Here is a 22,869-nt window from a genome sequence, read left to right as displayed (position 1 = left end):
GTCTGAAATCGGACATGAGTTATTAAAAACAAACAAGTAAAATTTTTAAAAAAATGAAATTAATAAAACTTCAAACTTGAGAGGATTGACAAACAAATCCTTATTCGAATACTTTTTTGCTTTTGGGTCAAGTGATTTGTCTCCAATCTATCAACTAAATACTAAATTAAACCATTTAATTTGATCATTTCCTTAAAGGATCATCAATCAATTATCCCACGTAATAGCTCAAACGCACATGAATCGAATTCAAACAGGAATCAAACAACATTTGTACAAGTATTCAAACAAGGCCATTTATTTCACATAAGAGAAGGGACTCTATTGATCAATCGTCGTTTATTATGATTGTTGATTTCGCATTAGAGAAGGGACCGACCACGGGCAGCTGGCATAAAATCGCCATTTTTATTATTGTTATTATCAAATTTTTTCGCCCTCTTTTTCTATGAACAAGATCTGGTCATTAGTGTATACGTGTATCCATAACACGGTTTAAATTTGATGGAAAAATCGAAGAGGTGATTGAAGCAGTTGAATATTCCCAAAAGAGACAAGATCTTTAAGTTTATCAACAGCCACATATACAATATCGATCGCAGGTAATCTTATATGTTCATATTTTTATATATTGTCTTCTCATGAACAATATTTTCTCATAAGTTGACGCGTACCTTGGTTCCATATGCTGTGGTCCCTTAATATGCAAAATTATATATTATAGATGGTGCCTTGCATTTACATGTGCCAACTGTTTCACAGCTAAGGTCCACTGCGGGGGAGGGGAACCCAAAAAAAAAAAAATGAACATCTTATTGATACCCTAGCTTGTAGTAAATAAAACCCAATGGAACGATTCTATTACAATTGACTTGCGTCCAAACTTAGGCATAAAATATGTTCGATTCTGTTGCTAAAGAAACGACATACACAGACATGTGAAGTTATATTGATCGAATGGCGAATTCATACAAATGTACCCATTTCTAAATCACTGTTTGGTCGAGTTGATGGCACCTATCTATCTTAATCATTTTCAAGGTCAATAGTTTGAGTTTTATTATGTCTCGTTGTGAATTAGTTGGTTTTATTTTTAAATATTTTTTAAAAAATAAATAAATCAATCGAGCTTCTTTTGAGTCTAGGTGTTTAGATTATAAATATCAATGGAGTATAATGCCGTTTTTATCATGAGAAGAACTTACATTTGATCCCATCGTATAGTATTAGCATATTGCAATGATAACGAGAAGCTGATTCCACGTATCATCATTTCAGAATACATCAATGAATGCCATTCAATTACATTCACGTGGGCGAATAAAGCATGCAGCTGTAAAATAAAAAAATAAAAAAAAAATAAATAAATGTATAATTATGGCTCGCATTCTGAAAAAGAATGGCCTCTCATCATGCAATATGTGGTACTAGGAATTTTTTTGTGGACTATACAAATGCTAAACTCCTTCCAGCAATAGTCTCTCAGCGTTGCAGACTATTACGTTGTCAACGAAGGTCGTGTTTAATATTGATGTACTGTAACTTTCAAGTAACAATTGTTATAAAAAAAAAAATTATAACTGTTAAATAAAAGTTAATTATGTGTAATAAACATAATTTTTACAAAAATAATAAAAATATTATAAGTCTTTGATCATAAAATTGGTTAATCAAATTAACTTAACTTTCAAGATACAACAGTTAATTATAAGTTCCTTTAATATTGTAACATTTAAGTTACAAGTACCCAACCTCAGTATCAAACATGCCTAAAATATTAAATTTATTTATTAGCTCTATATAGTAGTTTTAGATTGTTTATATTTAGTCAGAAGTTCGTTTGCGATGATGTATGTATGATAAATATAGACCGTAAGATTACACACATAAAGCTAGTAATTAAGGCTCCATTTAGTATTTTTGTTTAGAAATTATTGAGTATTTGATACCTATTGTATTTGTAATTGTGATTTGTAAATCGTAGCAAGCTTATCTCACAAAATTGTTTGATAAAGAATTAACAAAGTTTATTTTATTAACATATAGTATCTTGAAAAAACTCAGCTCAATTTTTATCATTAAACACAATTAACGTTTATTTCACCGTATATAATATAAAATCAAACAAAGCTAAAATTAATAGATTAATTTTGCCTTTCAACTTTTTGACTTAATTAAGCGGGATTACCAATGACTATATAATAAAAATTGTTATAGGATTTAGCCAATTTTACTCTTAATTCTCGAGTGTTTTTGCAAATCACATGCGGTGACAAAGTATGTCGACAAATGATGGCTCTTCACATTTGTACACCTTGATTTAATTTTTAACGTGCAAGTGTTTCGACATATTTAATTAAATATACGCAACACAAGCCGAATCGACATATCTAATGTCATTACAAAAACATGCGGGTGTTGTTGGTTGTTATCACCAAACAGAGTATCATTAAGAAACCAATTTACTTATAATATCAATACTTAATCCATAAATAAACAATTAGGCCGACCCTTAAATCAATCATAAACATTAGCTGCCCAACGCTTCTTCCCTCTGTGGGCCATTACCGCCTTAAATGACCATAGTATCTTCCAACCTCTGACGATGCAAATGGATTCGACGAGGACAAAAAGGTCCATTCATGCGAATTGTCCTTGCGTGGAGGAAAAGTCAATTCATAACGGTATCTATCCACCGACCACCGACCTACTTTCTTTCTTTCTTTCTTTTTTTTTTTTTTTTTTGGGTTATTGAACAATAAAAATCTTTCAAAAAAATAATAATAATAAACCCATTATGGAATCGTAACTAAAAGGACAAATTCCCAGAGGACGGTACAAATAGAGTAAATTTAGAAAAGGTCTCCAATTATTTGCCTAGAATATACGCGGTCATAAATTATGTTTTCTATTTCTTTTTGGGTTACCCGACCGTTTCCAATAAAAAGTCTTCTACAAATTTTGGAAAGACCCAAAAAAAAAAAAAAATATTTCATGTATAAACTTAAGTAATAACCCAAGTAAAGGTCATACGAGAGGAGAAGCAGTCATCACTAATGTTAAGGATAACAATATTTAAGTTTCAAATTTTAAATTTGTGTTAGATGCCTCTTTTTTAATTAAAAGTTAGATTGGTACCGACGTAATTTTTAAAATAATTATCATTTATTAAATGATGTAGTTTTTAAAATAATAATTATTAATTATGTTGTAAGAATAATCAGCTTCAAGTATACTAAGTTAAGCATTTAATAAAATTTATTTATACATTTATAAATATGTATCAATTATATTTTTTTACCGTGAATATATGATAATGGACAATTAAAATAAATATTTTAATTTATTAATTTTTTATTATCCTAACACAATTGTTTATAACTATCATGTCATTAAATTTAGTGATTTTATTTCTTAATTGAATAAAGATAAATTTAAAAATTGGGTATAGGATATGGTGATTTTGCCAAAATGTGGATTTTAAACAAATTTACTAAACATTAAAATTAACTTTAATTTTTTAAAATTATTTTTAAGCATCTCAAAACTTATCCCAAAACAATCTTAAATGACAAAAAAATATTTATCACTTTATTTTAAATATTTAATAGATTAATATTAAATCGTCGGTACTCGAACATTGACACAGTGGATTTTGATCTCTCTCCCTCTCAATTCTCATCCTATTTCATGAGTCACCACGACTAACAAACGAACAAGGCCTTTCGTAAACCTTAGAATTCCACAAACGACACACTCAGGAGTCACCACCACCCATAATTAGTGACCAGTCACCACTTAGCAAATATGTAAATATAAAAAAATAAATAAATAAAGAGAAATAAACACATCACATAAAAATCACAATAATTAATAATGATGATGATAATAATAATAATAATATTAAGGAAAGAAATAGAGAATCCACTGCCCTTTTGTGAAACATTTTATTAAAAATAAAAAATTTATTTATTGTCTCCGTTTCCAAAATTGCGAACTTAAATGAAAAACGAAAAGGAAATTTTCGCAGGCGGTCATGATGAATGGATAAGAAACAACGTTAGAGACGCACCAAAGACATTCTCACAACAGCAATAGGCTCGAAGCTCTAAGCTCTACTACGTCCGTCTCTTTGGGCTCTTCTTTCCCTAATGTTTTTAATTTAGTTTATTTTATTTTTTGAAAAAAAAATTATTTATTTATTTAATTTTATTACATATCTGGAAACAACAAACAACAACAGCAGCACACGCCTCCTTTCTTTATATTGTATAACTCCTGCCCCAGATTTTGTCGGTGACTTTTAGATTCTCTCTTTTCTCACCCCCATCCCCCGCTCTCTCAAGATTACGAAAATCATCATATCATAATTCATACATATGTATGCGTGTATGTATGTGCGTATTCATCATCAAGTGTATGGTTAGAGAATATTATTAATTCTTTCAGTTTCAAAGGAGGCCAGTTCCGGAAAATAGAAAGGGAGTTGAGTTGATTGAGCCAGCCAGCCAGCATGCAGGGCGGACCCGCGGTGGCGGAGACTACGGCGGCGAGGAAGAGATCGATGGACAGGCCTTATAAGGGGATTAGGATGAGGAAGTGGGGAAAGTGGGTGGCTGAGATAAGGGAGCCCAACAAGCGCTCCAGAATCTGGCTCGGCTCTTACTCCACCCCTGTCGCCGCCGCTCGAGCTTACGATACGGCCGTCTTTTATCTCCGGGGCCCCTCCGCCAGGCTCAACTTCCCCGACCTCCTCAGAGGAGAAGGCGCCGTCGGGGCCGCTGACATGTCCGCCGCTTTCATTAGGAAGAAGGCTACTGAAGTCGGCGCCCGGGTCGACGCCATCGAATCCGCCCTCCACAACACCCCGGACCAAGAGATTCCTCCGCCTCATAATGATTCCGGATTTTTGAACCGGGTCGATTTGAATAAGTTACCCGACCCGGAGGATTTGGATGGCGCCGACTGGCAAACAAACTAAAATTAAACTAGCTCTGCTCTGCTCCGCTACACTAAGATAGCGAAAGAAACGAGACGTTTTCCCGAAAGAAAAAGAAAAAAAAAAAATTGGTTTTCACTTTCACTGAGCACTGGTTGGCGACGCTAACGTGCGCCGAGGAGTTAAGTGTACGGTGACGACGGCCGAAGAAACGAAAATGAATTATGATGAAGGCGTTAGTATTCGTCTCTACATCTTTTCTCTTTAATCTCCATATACTGTATGTGGATTAGTAATAATATTTAGTACTAGTAACAGTAGAAGTAGTAGTAGTAGTAGTAGCGGTATAAATTTTGTACTGTGTAAAAAAGAAATGGGGGTAATTGTATATTAGTTTATATTAGTTATAATTATCAGCATATGCACTACTCTTTTTTTTTTTTGTTTCTCCTCCTCAATTTTGAGATAGTGGGGTATTTGTTTTTTGTTTTTTTTTTTTCTTTTCTTAATTTGTGTTAGATTGATGATTGATATGTGGCTTCTGAATCCCGAGTCTTCATTTTCATGTGATGTAAATAAATAAAATAGGGAGAGGATGATGGATAGGGATGGAACCTAAAAAATGAAATTATAAAAAGAAGATGATAATGGACGGAAAAGGAAAAGAGTGAGAGAGTTTGGGAACAGGAATGGCCTACATATCCTGGCAGTTGGTGCAAGTGGGTGTTCTAACCACTAAAGTTATAACTACTGAAAAAGTGGTTTTGATGGATATGAATATGATGAATACGATTTCGAGTTTAAAAGAGTTAGGTATTTTCATGGTTCGCCGCCGCTGTTTCTGTTTTAGTGCAGTGCGCGCGCGCGCATGAGTTTGTACAAATACGTTGTGCTGTTATCTTATTCTTAAATGTGTGCGCGGGGGCAGAGGCGTCCGTGTGTGTGGCTTTGCTTCGATTCATTTTGGTTGGGTTTTGCTATTTTCAGACTTTCCCATAAATTTGTCAAATCACCGTCCGTGTCCTCCATAACTTGGAGATAAAATCGGTAACCTGTTCTCGGCATTCCAATTTCTGAATGAGAAGCTTTTTGACTCCGATTATTATTTTGTTTTAACTCCCAACTTGTACGCCACTTAAAAAGGAGGACTAGATGACAACTCAACTTTCTGCCCCACAATTAGCGGAAGAAATTTGTTTATTATTAAGGTGATAGATATTAAATGTTAATGTTATTAAGGGGAAATTTGAACAACTTCTGATATTTATATTATTTTAATGTGGATGGCACCCACCTGTGGACGGTGGAGTTCAAATTTCACGAGTTTTTAAGTGGAGTTAAAATCATCACCATCACTGCTTATGAAATATAAACCAGTAACAACTTCAGCTCAACCACCCTGCTTGGGTTTTTTGGCCAATAACAGACAGAAGCATTTATTTTATTTGAATATTCTCCAACGTCCAATGGGCCACAGTAACCCTTGTCGGTGTCGTTGGCCCATCTGACAGTCCAGGCCTGTCTTTACCGGTCAATAATTTTAGTTTTGGGCACCAATTAAACTGGAAAATTATCTATCAACCACCAGATCTTTTATCAAAAGTTCTAACAGCCACCAAAGGATTTTTACAACTATTTCTGATTTGCAATTTGTATCAATGAAAACACTTTGGCATTAACACATGGGCACTCATCATTTTGATAATTTGAGTCTATTTGATCTAAGCAAGAGGTTATCAAACAAACCAACAATTTTTCTTCTCACATCGAGTTTTTCAATACGCCCATAACGTGAACTTCAAAAATAAAATAGTACTCTGCAAGCCCTTCAACATTCCGAGGTGCTGATACCCGTATTTGTGTTTTGCACAAACTTTGTGCGAGAATCTCCCAACGGGATTCGGCCGTCAAAGAGGGAGATTTTACTGCCATACAGGCCAAAACACGACTTCTTTAAGGGACAATTGGAAACAATCCAACTTGGTGTTGGGGGAAGGGGGGGGGGGGGGTGTGTGGTGGGGAGGGGAAAGAACAGCCCATACATAACGAGCACCTTAGAATCAAGAAGTACCCTACAAGGACCGGCACATAGCACAGCACATTATCTATAATCTGTGCACCCTGCCAATAATATTTAGATAATATTTTTAAAATTGGCCAATACATTTAATAGACTACAGGACTTTGATTATCTATTATATATATTTCCCCCAAAGAAAAGAAAAATTATATACGTCAGTGACTTCCCATGAATAGTATTTAGGCGCTTTACAACGATATTTCAATATACAATATTTTTAATCATAAACTAAACTCAAAACTTCAAGGTAGACATTAATACAATAAGCAAAAGAATTTTTATCTTTTGCAAATAAGATTTTAACAGAGAAGTGGAGATATAAAGATTACAGAAAGTTACTTATTATTCTAAACAGTAATCAAATGGGTCAGTAGGGGGGTACACGCCGCCACCACTCTATCTGTATAGTTCCGAGATGGTTGCAGAATCAAAGGCTGCCTAAATTTCTTCAACAAATTGTTGCTATTGTGCTCCCATTTCAGTCGCATGTTTTATTTGAAGAGCCGCCCTTACTACATTTCCTCTTGTGATAATTCCAACCTTTTAAAGTGAAAAAAGGTTGGTCAAGTGAAAAACAACAATGATTCAAAGATACCACAAAGAAATTGAGGAGATGGAACAAAAAAAAAAAAATTCCATCTTACCAGCTTACCATCAGCATCCACGACTGGAAGTCTGCGGTATTTTGTCTCAAGTAACAATCTGACATTAGATTGACACCAATTCAGATATTCAATATTTAGGTTGCAAAAATTTAGATCGTTGGTACAAAAGCAAGCATAGAGAAGCTATTTCCAAAAAATTTTAAAAGAAACTATGAGAGGACCTAGCAGCATCCTCAAGATTAGTCGTTTCCCGAACTACAACTGGGGCCGGCGTCATTAAGTCACCCACCATCTTCCCATTGGTTTTACTAAGCAACTTCTGCACCTCGTTGAATGTCTGTGGTAATTTTGAGAATTAAAAAGAAAAATTGAGAATTGCACTCACAGCCAGAGAGCAATTTAACAAACAAATCAACACTGCCACTTCAATTTGACAGTCTAGTCGACATTGATGACTGTAATCAATTAATAAATAAATAAAATACTGATTTGACATTATAGATTAACCCAAGGTACAGACTAAGAGAACGCTTATGAACTAAACACTCAGTAAGAGTCACAGCTTTCAATTATAAATTCTCTGACCAGGTTGTGCACAACATAATCCTTCTTTTAGAAAACCCATTAATATCAATAATAATCCTAGCATAAGAAACACCTGCTCAGGAAATAAGGGACTTTGTTGATGAAGCTTTGCCAAATAAAAGCGGTCCAAGAGAGGGCCTAGTGTTCAACACAACAAACAGCTGGAGCCCAGAAGTAAGTTGCTTAGAAAAATGGACAAGAACGAAAGCTATTTAACCATAAGATTTGTATGCATCAGGAGAAGGTGAAGGAAAGAGGAAAAGAGAGCATGCCTCCAAAGACTCCCAGAGAGAATGGCAACAAGTTGTGTGGAAGTTGTTCAAGATGGTGCAATCAAAGACGTAGAAACCAATGGATGCAGATATAAGGAAGGGTTGTTTGATTCAAATTGAAAGAACCATAAAATCGACAGAAGGCTGAGGGCAGAACAAATTGTAGATGTGGGTAAAAAAGCAAGAAGCCTGATTCATTTATGCAGCTAACTCCAAGTACGTAAACTTAGACCCCAGATAATAGGATGACTTGATTAATACGGTGCTTTAATTACTAAGGTCAGGTTCAAGTCAAATCGAACGTAAACTTAAGCTTCACATAAATCACTTACAGCTGCAAGGAAGAAAATAATCTCAGCAAGAAGCCACAGACGGAATTATCTAATGCTCTAATGCTTTTTGGTGAGTAATCTCTACCATAGTGTAGGTCAATTCCTCTGGAAACCAAAACCCTAACAATTGTTTACTAGACCTCTTTATTCTATCCAATGGAAAGCAATTATGGAAACTTCGCTTTCATCTATTATAACCATTGCCTATCCCTGTCAAGTTCAACTAGGGCACGAGAAGTTTTGCGCCTTTAAACCATTAACAAAAATAAGAAGAAATGTTAAAAACTTTAAAGACAGACTACCAAGACAGATATAATTTTCAAAGGAGAGACATTTCTCACACACTTTCCAAGTGCTGTCAACTTCGGGAAACATGCTGTTATCAGCTCGTCCGCTGCCTAATTAAAATATAGGAACATTTAAATCAGGTAAGGAATAATCGGTTAACAGAATGAACAGATAAAAAAAATACTATTTTAATAAATGAGGATCACAATCCACCAAAAAAGGAAAGATGTTTTTACATGCCACAGTAACACCCAAGATTTATTCATACCAATGTGTCATTGGTGCATTAAAAATTTAAAACATATTTTGAGGTAAAGTAGGGAGTGACAAGAAGATGCAACAGTACTTTTGGTACGCCAAACTAAGATAGCTGCTATAAAACAAATTTTGTGAATGATTAGGCATGAAATGCAGTTAAAAGAAAGCGTTCACATGATATATCTTTGAGAAAAAATTATAAACATATCACAATTCAAAACCATAGAAAGGCCCATCTGTTTATCAGACAAACTGAATCATCCATCCCTGACTTAAAATGCATGTTTTAATATCTGGTACCAGAAAGTTTTTATGACAATGTCAATCAAATAAAAAGCAGAAAATATCAGAAAACTTCATGACACTACTAACAGAAATATTATCTAGATAAATTTTGTGTACCTGATATAGAGTCCAATGCTAACAAGTCATAATCGGATACAAGACCAACCTGCAGCACCAAAGTAGTATCAGAAAACATAAGGTTGACTTAACTCCACATCAAACATATAGAAGGCACAAGTCTTAAACCAAACATCAGGAAATGGAGATTTACATTAAAAAAATAAATAAATAAGCAAGAATTTATCAAGAAGAAAACACCTAAAATTGATACAACACCCCAGTACAATAAAGCAATTTTCATCTGGTAATTGTATGTAGAAAAGGGCTCGTCCTCACCATCCTAAACTTCCTCATTTGGTAATTGGTTGTACCAGGGGGGGTGTCATTACCGTCTTGGAAAAATAATTGCTTTTGAAATACGCGCATGTTTAATTCAAAGCAAAGGGAAGGGTTATATTATCAAAGCTAAACCAGACAATGATAAGCGACAATATCCTTAACCAGAAGAAGGAATTATTCATGCTTGTTTTAGAAGACGGAGTTCTCTGCTTTGTTGTTAGTTTCAGTGAACTGGAAAGCAATGCTCTAATTAAAAGCCCAGTGTGCCCAATGTGAAAACCCTTTACTTCCAATTATCCAGCGTTCTCCAACAGATCAATGAAGGAATTGAGAAATGAAATATGATAATACAAACTTTGTCAATATTTGGCTGTTTTCAAGTTTTGCAAGCTACGGCCTACGGGTGAACCTCTAGGCATAAAGAATCCACACAGATGATTGTTTATGTTTAATGAACATATCTATCAAACTAATATCAATATCAGCAAAAGCACTCAAGACAAACTCAGAACCAAAGGTAAGGAAAACTTGCCAATTTCCAGTCATCATCAATCACAGGAAAACCAGTAATTCTCTTCTCTACAAGAATTTCCAGAGCTGTTGGCACAAAGGCTGATGCATTAGAAAATGAGAAAACATCATTACACATTTGGTGACATTGATGCAGGAATAACAAATACCTTCATCTACAGTCGTTGTAGGTTTTACCACATGCAACTCCTCTTTTGTTGTCATGAAATCACCAACCGTATAAACTCCACTGCTCGGCTGCAGGTATATTAACAGGTCAAGAAGCACGTTCATATAAAAAATTACAACAAACATATACATGTCGAGACACAGCTGAAGTGTTCAAGGTTACAAAAAAAAAAAAAAAAAATGAAAGCACGACAGCTGAAGTGTCTACTAAACATAAAATTATACTTTGAGGGGCAGTGATTCCAAATTATGTAAGTTGTGTTGTGGACAAAAGCGACAACATCTCAAATCCCAGACATAATCGAAAATAGAAAAGGTCAAAGGAATAGAAGCTTTAAAATTGTCCAATTCCTTCATGAATTACAGTAACTGAGCAAAGCAAAACGAGAACTGATTAATTAAACAAAGCTAATAAAAAAGCATACAGCAGACAGCAACAATTAAACAAGTTCACAATATACATGAATATGATTGTGAGGGGGATAAGATAGATGACAGACCGCAGCGGAGTTGGCCGTCAAGGTACCACTGGCGAAAACAACCGACGACCTGCGAAGCGCCGAGACGCGATCGGATGAGGTCGCCAACACTGAGAACACTCTACAACCGGGACGAGAGAGAAGTAGGCATGGCAGCTGGAGAGCGAATGAAGTACGACCACTGGTACGACCGGCAGGGGGGGCGCGTAGGCGCGCGACGGAGATTGAGTGTGGGAGTACAATCGAGTCCATTTTTGTTTTTACTCCGGGTGCGTTTTGGGGAATTAATTTAATGGACTCGAGGAGGATGGGATTTGTTGTGAGCTGAACAAGATATACCGATCCGGCCTTATGTGAAATTGTGAACTGTTATTAAGACTGCGCTTTGCTTTGCTGTCATAAAAATATCCAAAATGATTACTGATTAGGACTTTCTTTCTTTCTTTCCTTTTTCTTTTTTTCCTAAAACAGATTTTCCTTACTGGCAATTAAAGATGGCCAATGGGCCGGGCGGCACGTGGTACGGCACGGGTACGGTACATGTCCGTACGGCACAGGCATGGCACATGTCCGTACGGCACGGCACGGCACGAGCACGTTTCGGTGAGGCACGAGGCACGGCACCGCACGCACGTGGGCCGTGCCGGGCTTAGAATTTTAGGCACGCGGGCCTTAAAGCACGGCACGATAAGAGATGGGCCAAAGCACGGCACGCAAAAAAGTACGTAATAAGTACGGTTCATTAGTGAGCTAGCACGCGGCCCGTGAGCCATTAATAACACGTGGGCCAAAATATATTTAAGTAAATTTTTTTAACAAAAAGTAAATATAAAATGTTATGAAATTAAAGTACAATATCTTAAAATTAAATGTTTTAATATATTTTTTAGCATAGACTTTTAAAAATTAATTTAAATCATTAAATCTTAGTTTAAATAAATATTCTAATCTTTTATGTTTATAATTTATTAAATGAATAAGTAAATATCATGATTTTAATAAATAAAATTATAAATATCATAATTTTATTTATGATATTTATTAAATGAATAATGTTATTTGATTTTATTTATGATATTTATTTAATTATTTATTTACGTTTATAATTTATTAAATGAATAAGTAAATAACTAAATATCATGATTTTAATAAATAAGATTATAAATATCATAAATTTATGTATTATAAATAAAAAATAATTTTTTTTACAAAATTAATAATAAAATATTTTTCATATTAATATTAAATCATAACTTAATTAATATTTAATAGAGATATGTTTCATTTGTGAATGAAATATTTTTCATTTTATATACAAGAAAAATGTTAATTGCTCTCTTAATAAAAATTAATATGATTATGATTTTGAATATTATTATTATTATTATTATTATTATTATTATTATGTTGGTGAGCTTAAAAAAACACGTCAGGCACGTGGGCTTTTTTAAGCACGCAAAAAAAAAAAAAGTTGGTGGGCTTTTTTTGGGCACGGCACGAGCACGGCACGGCACGGCCCACCAAATTGGTGGGCCGTGCCGTATTGGCCATAGTTACTGGCAATATATGTGCGTCCGCTAATGAGTTCTGCTATTTGTCCCGGGTCAAACCCTGAAACGGCAGCACAGGTCTTCATTTTCAGCTCTTATTTTTTTTGTTTTCATTTGTTTTGAAACGACATTGTTCTGCTTCTACTTTTTATCTTTGTTCTGATTTCTTTCTACTCTTCATTTAACCCAACTACAGACCCATTGCTTCGTTCTCTTCATCGACCGACAGCCACATTCGTTTACAAATCCAACTGCAAATCCTTCAGAACCCAACTGCCCCTTCGTTTGCCTCATTCCATTTTCCTTCATCGAACTGAAATACAGGATGCCTGCATAGTCTCCTCGTTCTCTTCTCTTCTATAATCAATCCAGATTGGGTTGTTTTACAAAAAAAAACTGATATAGTTTTGGCAATTAGGGGGCTTAACCTAGCAAAAGAAGGTGATTATGCAGTTTTGCTTGATAACAAACTTGGGCAGACAAAGTTTGATGGTGAGTGTGAATTTTCGATGCCGAGTGTGAATTTTAAGGGGCTTCATTGACAGGAACCCAAATTATACTTTGACATTTGCTGGGCATTCATTGGGGGCAGGGGTGGTGGCATTGTTGGTGTTGATTGTGGTTCAGAATCTGGACAAGTTGGGGAACATTGAGAGGAACAAAATCAGATGCTTTGCTATTGCACCTACCAAGTGTATGTCACTGAATTTGTCGATGAGATATGAAGGGATCGTGAATGGCTGTGAGAGGAAGGGGAAGACGGAAGAGAACGAGAAAGCAATGGTTTTGCCTTAGCCAAAACGGCGTTGTTTAGGGAGAATGAAAGAGGAAAAAAACAAAGGATGAAACGGCGTCGTTTGGATGAGTTTCGGGGTTTGACCCGGGGAAAGTAGCATTTTCCTCCGCTAATATATATGTTGCTAACGTATCTGTCCCCAATTTTGTTCGGTAGTCAACTGAACGTTGGATACGAATTAATTGAAATCCAACGATTTAGGAAGCAGCCACGCAACAATTGAGGTTTACTTCTTTGTCCGGTAATTGGCAGGTAAATTGCAGACCAACTACTAGCCCACTGGGTTGAGCGTGAGCCTGACAATCAAAAAACAGCTTAGCAAATGCAACAATTTGGTTGATAACATTTAAGCGCGTCACAAATGCAACAACTGGTTGGAAATTAATAAAATTGAGGAAAATCAAGAATGCAGATTGCAAATGATTTTATATTTTGAAAAAAACCAGAATCAGTAATTTTTTTTTTCGGTTTAAGCTAAGAGGAATAAAATTCATTAATTTGAGATTTGGTTAAAATGATTAAGTTATGGCAAAATTATATCACTAAATTTTTAAAGGAGTTTCTTCCATCCAGACTTGATATTTAAAATTAATCAAAAGTTAGGATTGTAGGATATATATAAAGAAACAAGGGGTAGCAAGTTGAGATGCCAGTGATGTAGAAGTCGATATTAGTCAATCCTAATAACTTAATCAATACACTTGAATAATATCAATTTATAATTAGGAAAATTATCATTACACCACTTTTATTTTGCCTTATGTTCATCCAACCACTACAAAATTTTAACATGTACTTTACACCACCTTTTCTTTTCACATTTGTATCAACTAACTACTTTTACATTAACACTATTAAATAATTTTAATAAAATGATAATTTTACCCCCAAATAAATTAAAAGACCATTTTATTTTATAAAAATTTTAAAAAAATTATAATGATAAAAATATCTCTAAATTTAATAAAAATAAATCCCAAAATTAGAATTTTTATTTTTAATAAAAATTATTTTAATATAAAATTATAATTATAAAAATAATTGCAAAATTTTAGGATTTAATAAAAATCCCATGAATTATTAAAATTTTAGGATTTATTCTTTTAAGAAATAAATTCAGCTATTTTAATAAAATTTTACAAAATTATCATTTTTTAATAAATAAATTCATTTATTTTATTAAAATTTTGTAAAATTATAATTTTTAATAAAAATAATTATTAAAATTTTGTAAAATCTAAATTTAGTAAAAATCAGTTGAGCACCTCTATTTTGGATTTATTTTTTATTAAATTTAGGGACATTTTTATTATTATAATTTTTAATTTTAAAAGTTTTTATAAGATAAAATAGTCTTTTAATTTATTTGGGGGTAAAATTGTCATTTTATTAAAATTATTTAATAGTGTTAATGTAAAAGTGGTTAGTTGATACAAATGTGAAAATAAAGGTGGTGCAAAATACATGTTAGAATTTTATAGTGGTTTGATGAACATAAGGTAAAATAAAGGTGGTGCAATGATAATTTCTCTTATAATTATTTGTCGTCAAAACTTAGTTATTAGAAATTGTTCTTTTTTTTGGGGGGGGGGTGGGGGAGGATGAGTGTATACACAAAGTTTCATTTATAAATTCTATATAGATTTAGAATTTTAATGTAAAATATTGGTATATATATATACATTGATATATACTATTATTTACACACAAACACACACACATATATTTGAAACTTCAATAGTGTGAACGTATAATAATTTGGTAGATAGGTATATTTTATAACAGTGATAAAATAACATTTTATATATGTGTGTGTATAATAGAATGTGAATATTTGATGTAAATTTTGTTAAACGTATTTAACAAGTTGTAATTAAGTATCATTCTTCATGTGGTTGGGAACTATTGATTGTCTATATCTACAATAACTTTGAATTTTTTTATAATGATAATAATATTATTCTATTAATTTTTTTATGCTGAATAGGGATCACCAATAGAAGTTGCCTTTCACCTTTCATCAAAGAGGGATAAAATAAGGGAAAAATAGAGGTTTGGGCATTTAGAGGACTTTGGTGTTGCTAATATTTCACAAGAGATGCTTACTTAAATGGTCATTTAAGCGAGTTTCTGAATTAATATTGATGTTTTAGCAACAAATCTATAAATCTAAATAAATTATTTTTTAATCTGAAATAGGTAATACTTAAAAGAAGATTTAGAAAATGCAGACATAAGAAGAGTAATATCACAGGTAAAAGCCGACAATTAAGAATAATATCAAACAATATATATATAAATGTATATTTTTTTGAAATTTATATATGTTTCCTTACAAAGACAAAGTACATATACTATACATACATGTGAAAATACTATAATTAGAAAACAAATTTAATACAAATCCTAATGCTTATTGTTTGGTTACTACAGAGTATTATCTAACGTAACGAAATGATGTGAGAGAGCTGCATGGAAGCCACGTGGTTGTACTCCAAAAGCATCGAATGGGTACAGTAATTGGATTAACCGCTATCAACAAATAAAAATTTAACTAGGGTTTGTCAGTTGTCACCAGCAGCAACAAACCTTCCTATATAATCTATCCATCTCTAAACCAGCCGGTGCGGTGCCGACCGTGCTGCCCATCTTGCTCCTCCTACATCATTCTCTTTTATCTCATTTTATCTATAACATTGACAACCCCCCCCCCCCCCCCCCCCCCCACCCCCAAAATCAATCTATCCATCAACCATTCTTTATTCATTCATTCATTTGTTCATTCATTCAATAATTTGTTGGTTTTAGAAAGAATCAATGGCTCAGGTTCAGGTCCAGCCACAGGCTCCAGTGGCGGCTGCAGCCCAACCCTCCCCTGCAACCAATGGAATTGCTAACAATGGCGGCGTTGGTGATGCTCGGCAGTTCGTATCAACTTCGCTTTATGTCGGAGATCTTGACCTTAGCGTCAACGATTCTCAGCTTTATGACTTGTTTAACCAGATGGGTCAGGTTGTTTCCGTTCGGGTTTGCAGAGATTTGAGCACCCGACGCTCTCTCGGTTACGGCTATGTCAATTACAACGCCGCCCACGAAGGTTTGTTCTTTTTCCTTTACTGAATTTGAGATTTTTCCCCCCCTAGAATAATGCAATGTCTGATTTTTGTTTTTGCAACTATAAGTGACCGTGCATTTTCAACTTTACTTATATGCATTATATATAATATGCATTTCTAATGGTTAATGTGTGTGTGTGTGTGTGTGTGTGTACACATATATATATGAACAGAATCTCAATGTTCAAATGCTTTGATTTAATTGTAAACGATTTGTTTTATAATTGGTCGAGCAATGTGGGGCCATTAAACCAAACGTTAGCCACCCCACCCTCTCTGTTGATGAGTGCTGTTAACTGCATATTCAGTTGGCCTGAAAGTCAAATTCATTTTACCTTTAAACTATGTAGGTAACAACTAAACCTAGTAATTAAGCAATTACAGCAAATTGTGTGCAATTTGAACTATACAAATGGAAATGGGAAGAGAGAACTTATAATCTACTTGGTGTGAAAGTAATTTGATTATTGATTTTGATAGGGCAGGCACTCTCTTTGCTATTGATAGATCTTACCTAAAAATTTGACCTGTCTGTTTCTTGAGTGATTCAAGCCTAATCCAAGCTGTTTTAGTGTTAATATCTCAGTACATAGTGCTAAATGTGTAATACTGCCGTACGTTATTACAAACATGGCCAGAAATAGATGGAAATAACTTTTGACGGTCACTGATGATGTGACTCTCTTTGCTGCTTTTCAGCTTGCAGGAAACAACTGATTGGTGTTGCAACAACTTGCTCTTTTATGTGCTACTAATCTTCTCATATTTTCTGTTAATAAATTTTTTATTTTTCTTGTTGAAAACAGCAACACGGGCGTTGGATGAATTGAACTTTACTCCTCTGAATGGCAAACCAATTAGGATAATGTATTCTTATCGCGACCCTACCATCCGCAAAAGTGGAGCGGGCAATATATTTATCAAGGTATTGGCATTATATGATATTCTTGATTAAGCTAGCCTTGGCTGTTTATATGCCCATTATTCGTTTTACTATTGCATCTGATTTTGATGTTTTTATTTTTGGTTTCCTTGTTGTGGAAGAATTTGGACAAGTCAATTGACAACAAAGCCCTACATGACACATTCTCAACATTTGGGAATATTTTATCTTGCAAAGTAGCTACTGATTCTTTGGGTCAGTCAAGAGGATATGGCTTTGTGCAGTTTGATAACGAGGAGTCCGCTAAAAGTGCCATTGATAAGCTGAATGGTATGCTACTGAATGACAAACAAGTATTTGTTGGACCCTTCCTCCGCAAGCAGGAAAGAGAGTCTACCGCAGATAAGACAAGATTCAACAATGTTTATGTGAAGAATCTTTCGGAAACAACAACTGAAGATGACCTCAAGAAAATTTTTGGTGAATTCGGAATTATTACTAGTACTGCAGTCATGAGAGATGCAGATGGAAAGTCCAAATGTTTTGGATTTGTCAATTTTGATGATCCTGATGATGCAGCTCGATCTGTTGAGGCACTCAATGGAAAGAAGTTTGATGATAAGGAGTGGTATGTTGGGAAAGCACAGAAGAAATATGAAAGAGAGATGGAATTGAAAGGAAAGTTTGAGCAGAGCTTAAAGGAGACAGCTGATAAATTTGAAGGACTAAATTTATATGTTAAGAACCTAGATGACAGCATCTCTGATGACAAACTAAAGGAATTATTCTCAGAATTTGGTACAATTACATCATGCAAGGTACAGTGAAGCTAGAGGATTGAATTATGACATAAGCTAATAAACCTAGTTTTGTTTATGTCATATGTTTTATAAACCAGTACCCTCTTTCCATCTGAGGTTTGACAGGTTATGCGTGACCCTAATGGTATAAGTAGAGGATCAGGATTTGTTGCCTTCTCAACTGCAGAAGAAGCATCTAAAGCCGTAAGCTGAGATTATTTTCAAACTTTCTCTTTTTTTCCCTTTTTTTTGGGTAACTTGTCATGGATGATTTGCTTTTTAGTTTTCTTTATTTAATGTTCTTTTCTTGTTGCTTTCATTCCATTGAAAAACTTATTATAGTTGACAGAGATGAATGGGAAAATGGTAGTTAGCAAACCGCTTTATGTTGCTCTTGCTCAGAGAAAAGAAGAAAGAAGAGCGAGGTTGCAGGTATTTCCATTAAACCCATACACTGCATCATAACCTACGAGGATTCGAAGGGGTGATAAATTTAATAGAATGGAACTGTGGAAAACATAACTGTGGGAAAACATCTTGAGAAGAACATGTGCTTATATTTGACACTGTAAAATCCCGTGGCAGCAGTATTATCATACGAGTTTTTCTAGTTTCTTTGGAGGAAACTGCTTCAGGGGATATTACAAGTTTTAAGTGCAAATCTACCCATGATGCATACTTTTTATGGCAGGGATTGTAGCCATGTGGTACTTAAAAAGTTTTTGTTTATGTGTAGGCACAGTTCTCACAAATGCGCCCTCCAGTTGGCCCTCGTATGCCCATGTACCCCCCAGTTGCTCCGGGTCTTGGACAGCAACTATTTTATGGTCAAGGCCCTCCTATCATTCCACCTCAAGTAATATATTCTTTCTTATTAATTGATTATTTCAATGCTCTGGTTTTGTTAATGATTTAATGCATAACCTTTACCTTTGAATCCTTTTATCTGTCTCTTTTCTATTGCTGAAATTTGCTCAGTTTTTCGTAGAATTAAAATGCATGGGTCTTTGCTCACTTAGTCATATTTCTTGGAGAGGATCTTAATTCCTAAATTCACCAGCCTCAGTTAATTATTAGATTTTAAGAAGAATGAATACCTTCCCCTTTCAGGCTTGGAGTTCATCCTTGGAAAGTTTAAAGTTCTTATTCCTAAGTATCATTCTCTGATTGTGTTTGGCTCATTTCCTCTCTTTATAAATATTAAATAACTATTCCTCATCTTATTGATTATCTTGGTTATCTATTTTATACGACATAGATATTAGATTTCCCCATTTTAATTTCTGTAATCATTGTATTCAATTGATGTCAAGTTGTGTAAGAGATTGTAATCCTTAATGCCATTTCTGGATGTGATAAAAGGTTTTATGCTGTCATTTATTATTACACGGTCTTATACCAAAGTCTAATCACCTTTCTATGATCTCTCAGCCTGGGTTTGGGTACCAGCAGCAGCTGGTTCCGGGAATGAGGCCAAACTATTTTGTTCCAATGGTCCAGCCAGGTCAGCAGAACCAGCGCCCAGGAGGTAGACGTTCTGGAACTGGCCCCATGCAACAAGCACAACAACCAATTCCACTTATGCAGCCGCGGGTAGGGGTAATATAGTGTCTAGAATGTTCCAATGCTGATTCCTTGCACCGTTATTTCTAGTCATCTGCTTTTGTAAATATTTCTTTTCAATGCATATTGAATTGTTTACTCAGATTATTGTCTGTTTAATCTTATTGTTTAACAACAGATGCTTCCAAGAGGTCGCATCTACCGATACCCTCCTGGTTGCAACATACCAGATGTTCCCGTTGCTGGTGTTCCTGGAGGCATGCTTCCTGGTCCTTACGACATTGGTGGAATGCCGTTCAGAGATGCTGCATTTTCACAGCCTATGCAAACAGGGGCTTTGGCATCTGCCCTTGCTAATGCGTCTCCTGAGCAACAGAGGACGGTAAGTTACTGCTGCTGATTGCATTTGTAGATGCGCATGTTTAGATCTTAATGAAGTTCGATAGAAGGTTTTATCTTACACTGAAAACATCATGATAATGTATCAAGTCACAAATGTAGTAGCCATCTTGACCACGGGAATCTTTATTTTCTGTTCAGTTACTGGGAGAAAATCTATACCCACTTGTAGATCAATTGGAGCATGATAACGCTGCAAAAGTAACAGGCATGCTTTTAGAGATGGACCAGACTGAAGTTTTGCACTTGCTAGAGTCGCCAGAAGCCTTGAAAGCGAAAGTCGCAGAGGCAATGGAAGTATTAAGGAATGTAGCTCAGCAGCAGGCCACCGGCCCAAGCCCAACTGATCGGGTGGCCTCACTGTCGCTGAATGACAACATTGTTTCTTGAGTTTTAGGCACCCATCTATGCTAGTAATATAGCCTAAGCACTTAATTTTGGAATAAAATTTGGTGTGGGGTTGAGTCTATTTGCGATAGTTTGCTGGAGAAAGTCGGGGGAATACTTTGGTACTGAACTTTCTTTGTAGCGCGACCATATAAGATCAGCGCAATTTTGCCCAAGTTATGCCAGTATTAATTTAATTTGCTTGATCATCAAATGTTTGTGCACCGTCGTCTTTACTTTTAAAATTCATGAATGCACACGGCATTGGGCTTAAATAAACTGATCCGCGAGCTTTGGGCGCTTGAATTTTAAGGTGGCTGTTTGTACGCAGAGTAGGTATTGGTGAAACTTTGAAATCGAAAAAGCTCCCAAAAAATTAAGAATATTTGTGAATTGTTGTGAAACTGTAGAGAAGATCTTAATACTTTAAATGTGGTTTTGATGGAGAAAGTCCTAGAAAAATAAAGCCGAAGCTCCCGAGCCTAGTATTAGTATAGGAACCGAAGAATACATTATACGATGTTGGACCCAAACTAGGCTTGAGAGCTCTGCGGTTGAATTTCAAACTGATTTTTAGCATGCATATAGGTATTGGAGCCTCGGAGGTAAAACCAAAATTGATTCCCAGGGGCCATGGCCAAAATATTTTTTATGAATTTTTTAATAGCTATAAGTAGCCACTCATTTTGAACTTTATAAATAGATGTTTAAGGTCATGGGCCAAAATAATTTTTTACTGGATTGATTGTTGTGGAACTCCAGGGAGGGCTTTTTATTCCCCATATAGGCCTTTGGGGGAGAAAAAGAGCCCGCATGCCCATCAGCTCATGTAATTTTTGAACTTAACTCATGGACCGTGTTCAACAGAAGGACGAGAGTTGGAAGATGTTCATGTTGAATACTTTATTAAGCTTACGCTTAACGGCTTAAGCTACTAACTTTATTCATTGGCGCCTTACGGCCACCGTAAACGAACTTTTATGGGCCTCGGGGTTAGTGCTATTGATGGGCCATCCATAGGCCAGTCCACCAGTGGCCTACTGCAAACGACAGTGTCTACGGATTACTGAACATGATAGTGAATTGAATGTAACACACAGCCTAACTGCTCTCTTCAAGTCAAGGCTTCCACCGAGGCTGGTCAATTTGTTTATTTATAAGTAAAATAAACATGTGTTTGGATTTTTTTTGGTTGGTTTTTAAGTGCTTATGATCCAACATTGTTTTTTTTTTTAATATTTTGGTGAAACCTTTCACCAACAATGGTTGGAGAAACATTAAGCGAGTACTTGGAAAATTTTCAAGTACAGCCTATATGTCATAATATTTAAACAATAATTTGGACGCATTTTTCATCAAACATTCGTGAATTAAAACCATTATAATTTTCAAACTACATTTATAAATATTTATCAAACATTTTAAGAGAGTCACAAGAAACTCAGTGATAATATCAAACAAAGACTATTTTGCTGCTCTTAAAAATCGTTAATGATAAATATTTACGCGGATATTTTATTAATTTAATTCGTAAGATCTCATTTATCATTATGAGATGTTAGTGGTTTGAGAGTCACATACATTCTTAGAGGGCTTGGGGCCGGATTGATGGTTATAAACATATCCTGATTTCGTACTTTGCTAGATATGGATTATTGGTTTGAACTGTTTCTTTCACTGATTTGATTTGCTTAGGCCTGATGCAATGGATGACTGTTACCATCTAAATCATTCACATATCTCATTTCCAATATTTATCAACTAAAGAAGCTCCCACTGCCAAAACGGGAAACTTTCCCGAACGAGACAATGAATACAGCCACCCACCTACTATTTTCATTGAATATGAGGACACCACCCAGGCTGTTGCGTTCAAAAAGCGATGCACCCTCAAATTCTGTCCCCTCTTTTATCATTAAAATGGGGATTACGACTTGACATGCACCCTTTAACCGAAGGGAAAGTACTACAAAACTATACCCTAATTACCATCAACGCTTGAGAACGCCAACTTTGGCCTTCACGTGAATGTACTGAAAAATTATGACGTGTATAGTTTTTTTTTTTAAATCCATCTTATGACTCTAAATTGCTAAAATTATATCATAAGATATTATATTATATTAATTAATACCTAGCGAAACACAATTAAAA

General features: G+C 34.9%; 3 protein-coding genes across 7 annotated transcripts; 2 read left to right on the top strand and 1 right to left on the bottom strand.

Moving 5' to 3' along the window:
- Positions 1–4,154: 4,154 nt before the first annotated feature.
- LOC102623324 (ethylene-responsive transcription factor ERF011) lies at positions 4,155–5,381 on the top strand. Its single transcript, XM_006494406.4, has one exon. The coding sequence runs from the start codon at positions 4,514–4,516 to the stop codon at positions 4,979–4,981; it is 468 nt and encodes a 155-aa protein (XP_006494469.2). The 5' UTR covers positions 4,155–4,513; the 3' UTR covers positions 4,982–5,381.
- A 1,837-nt stretch (positions 5,382–7,218) lies between these two features.
- LOC102623048 (CBS domain-containing protein CBSX1, chloroplastic) lies at positions 7,219–11,597 on the bottom strand. 2 transcript variants are annotated; one of them, XM_015526145.3, is made up of 8 exons: positions 11,243–11,597; positions 10,724–10,811; positions 10,576–10,640; positions 9,762–9,810; positions 9,159–9,211; positions 7,846–7,961; positions 7,672–7,721; positions 7,219–7,559 (listed from the first exon to the last, which is right to left on the bottom strand). In XM_015526145.3, exons 1-8 carry the CDS (start codon positions 11,471–11,473, stop codon positions 7,498–7,500), a joined length of 714 nt encoding a protein of 237 aa, XP_015381631.2. In that variant the 5' UTR covers positions 11,474–11,597; the 3' UTR covers positions 7,219–7,497. The 2 variants fall into 2 exon arrangements, with proteins under 2 accessions (XP_015381631.2, XP_006494468.2); XM_006494405.4 differs by having other exon boundaries at positions 7,664–7,721; positions 11,243–11,591.
- Positions 11,598–16,132: 4,535 nt separating this feature from the next.
- PABP2 (poly A-binding protein 2) lies at positions 16,133–20,929 on the top strand. Of its 4 annotated transcripts, none has more exons than XM_052443899.1 (10): positions 16,133–16,664; positions 17,383–17,403; positions 17,490–17,608; positions 17,728–18,384; positions 18,493–18,570; positions 18,709–18,798; positions 19,103–19,222; positions 19,798–19,965; positions 20,108–20,311; positions 20,470–20,929. In XM_052443899.1, the coding sequence occupies exons 1-10, from the start codon at positions 16,385–16,387 to the stop codon at positions 20,716–20,718; spliced, it is 1,986 nt and encodes a 661-aa protein (XP_052299859.1). In that variant the 5' UTR covers positions 16,133–16,384; the 3' UTR covers positions 20,719–20,929.
- Positions 20,930–22,869: the final 1,940 nt, after the last annotated feature.

This window comes from Citrus sinensis, chromosome 7, assembly GCF_022201045.2.
Source record: "Citrus sinensis cultivar Valencia sweet orange chromosome 7, DVS_A1.0, whole genome shotgun sequence".
NCBI lineage: Eukaryota > Viridiplantae > Streptophyta > Magnoliopsida > Sapindales > Rutaceae > Citrus > Citrus sinensis.
This window is presented reverse-complemented; position numbering and strand designations above follow the sequence as displayed.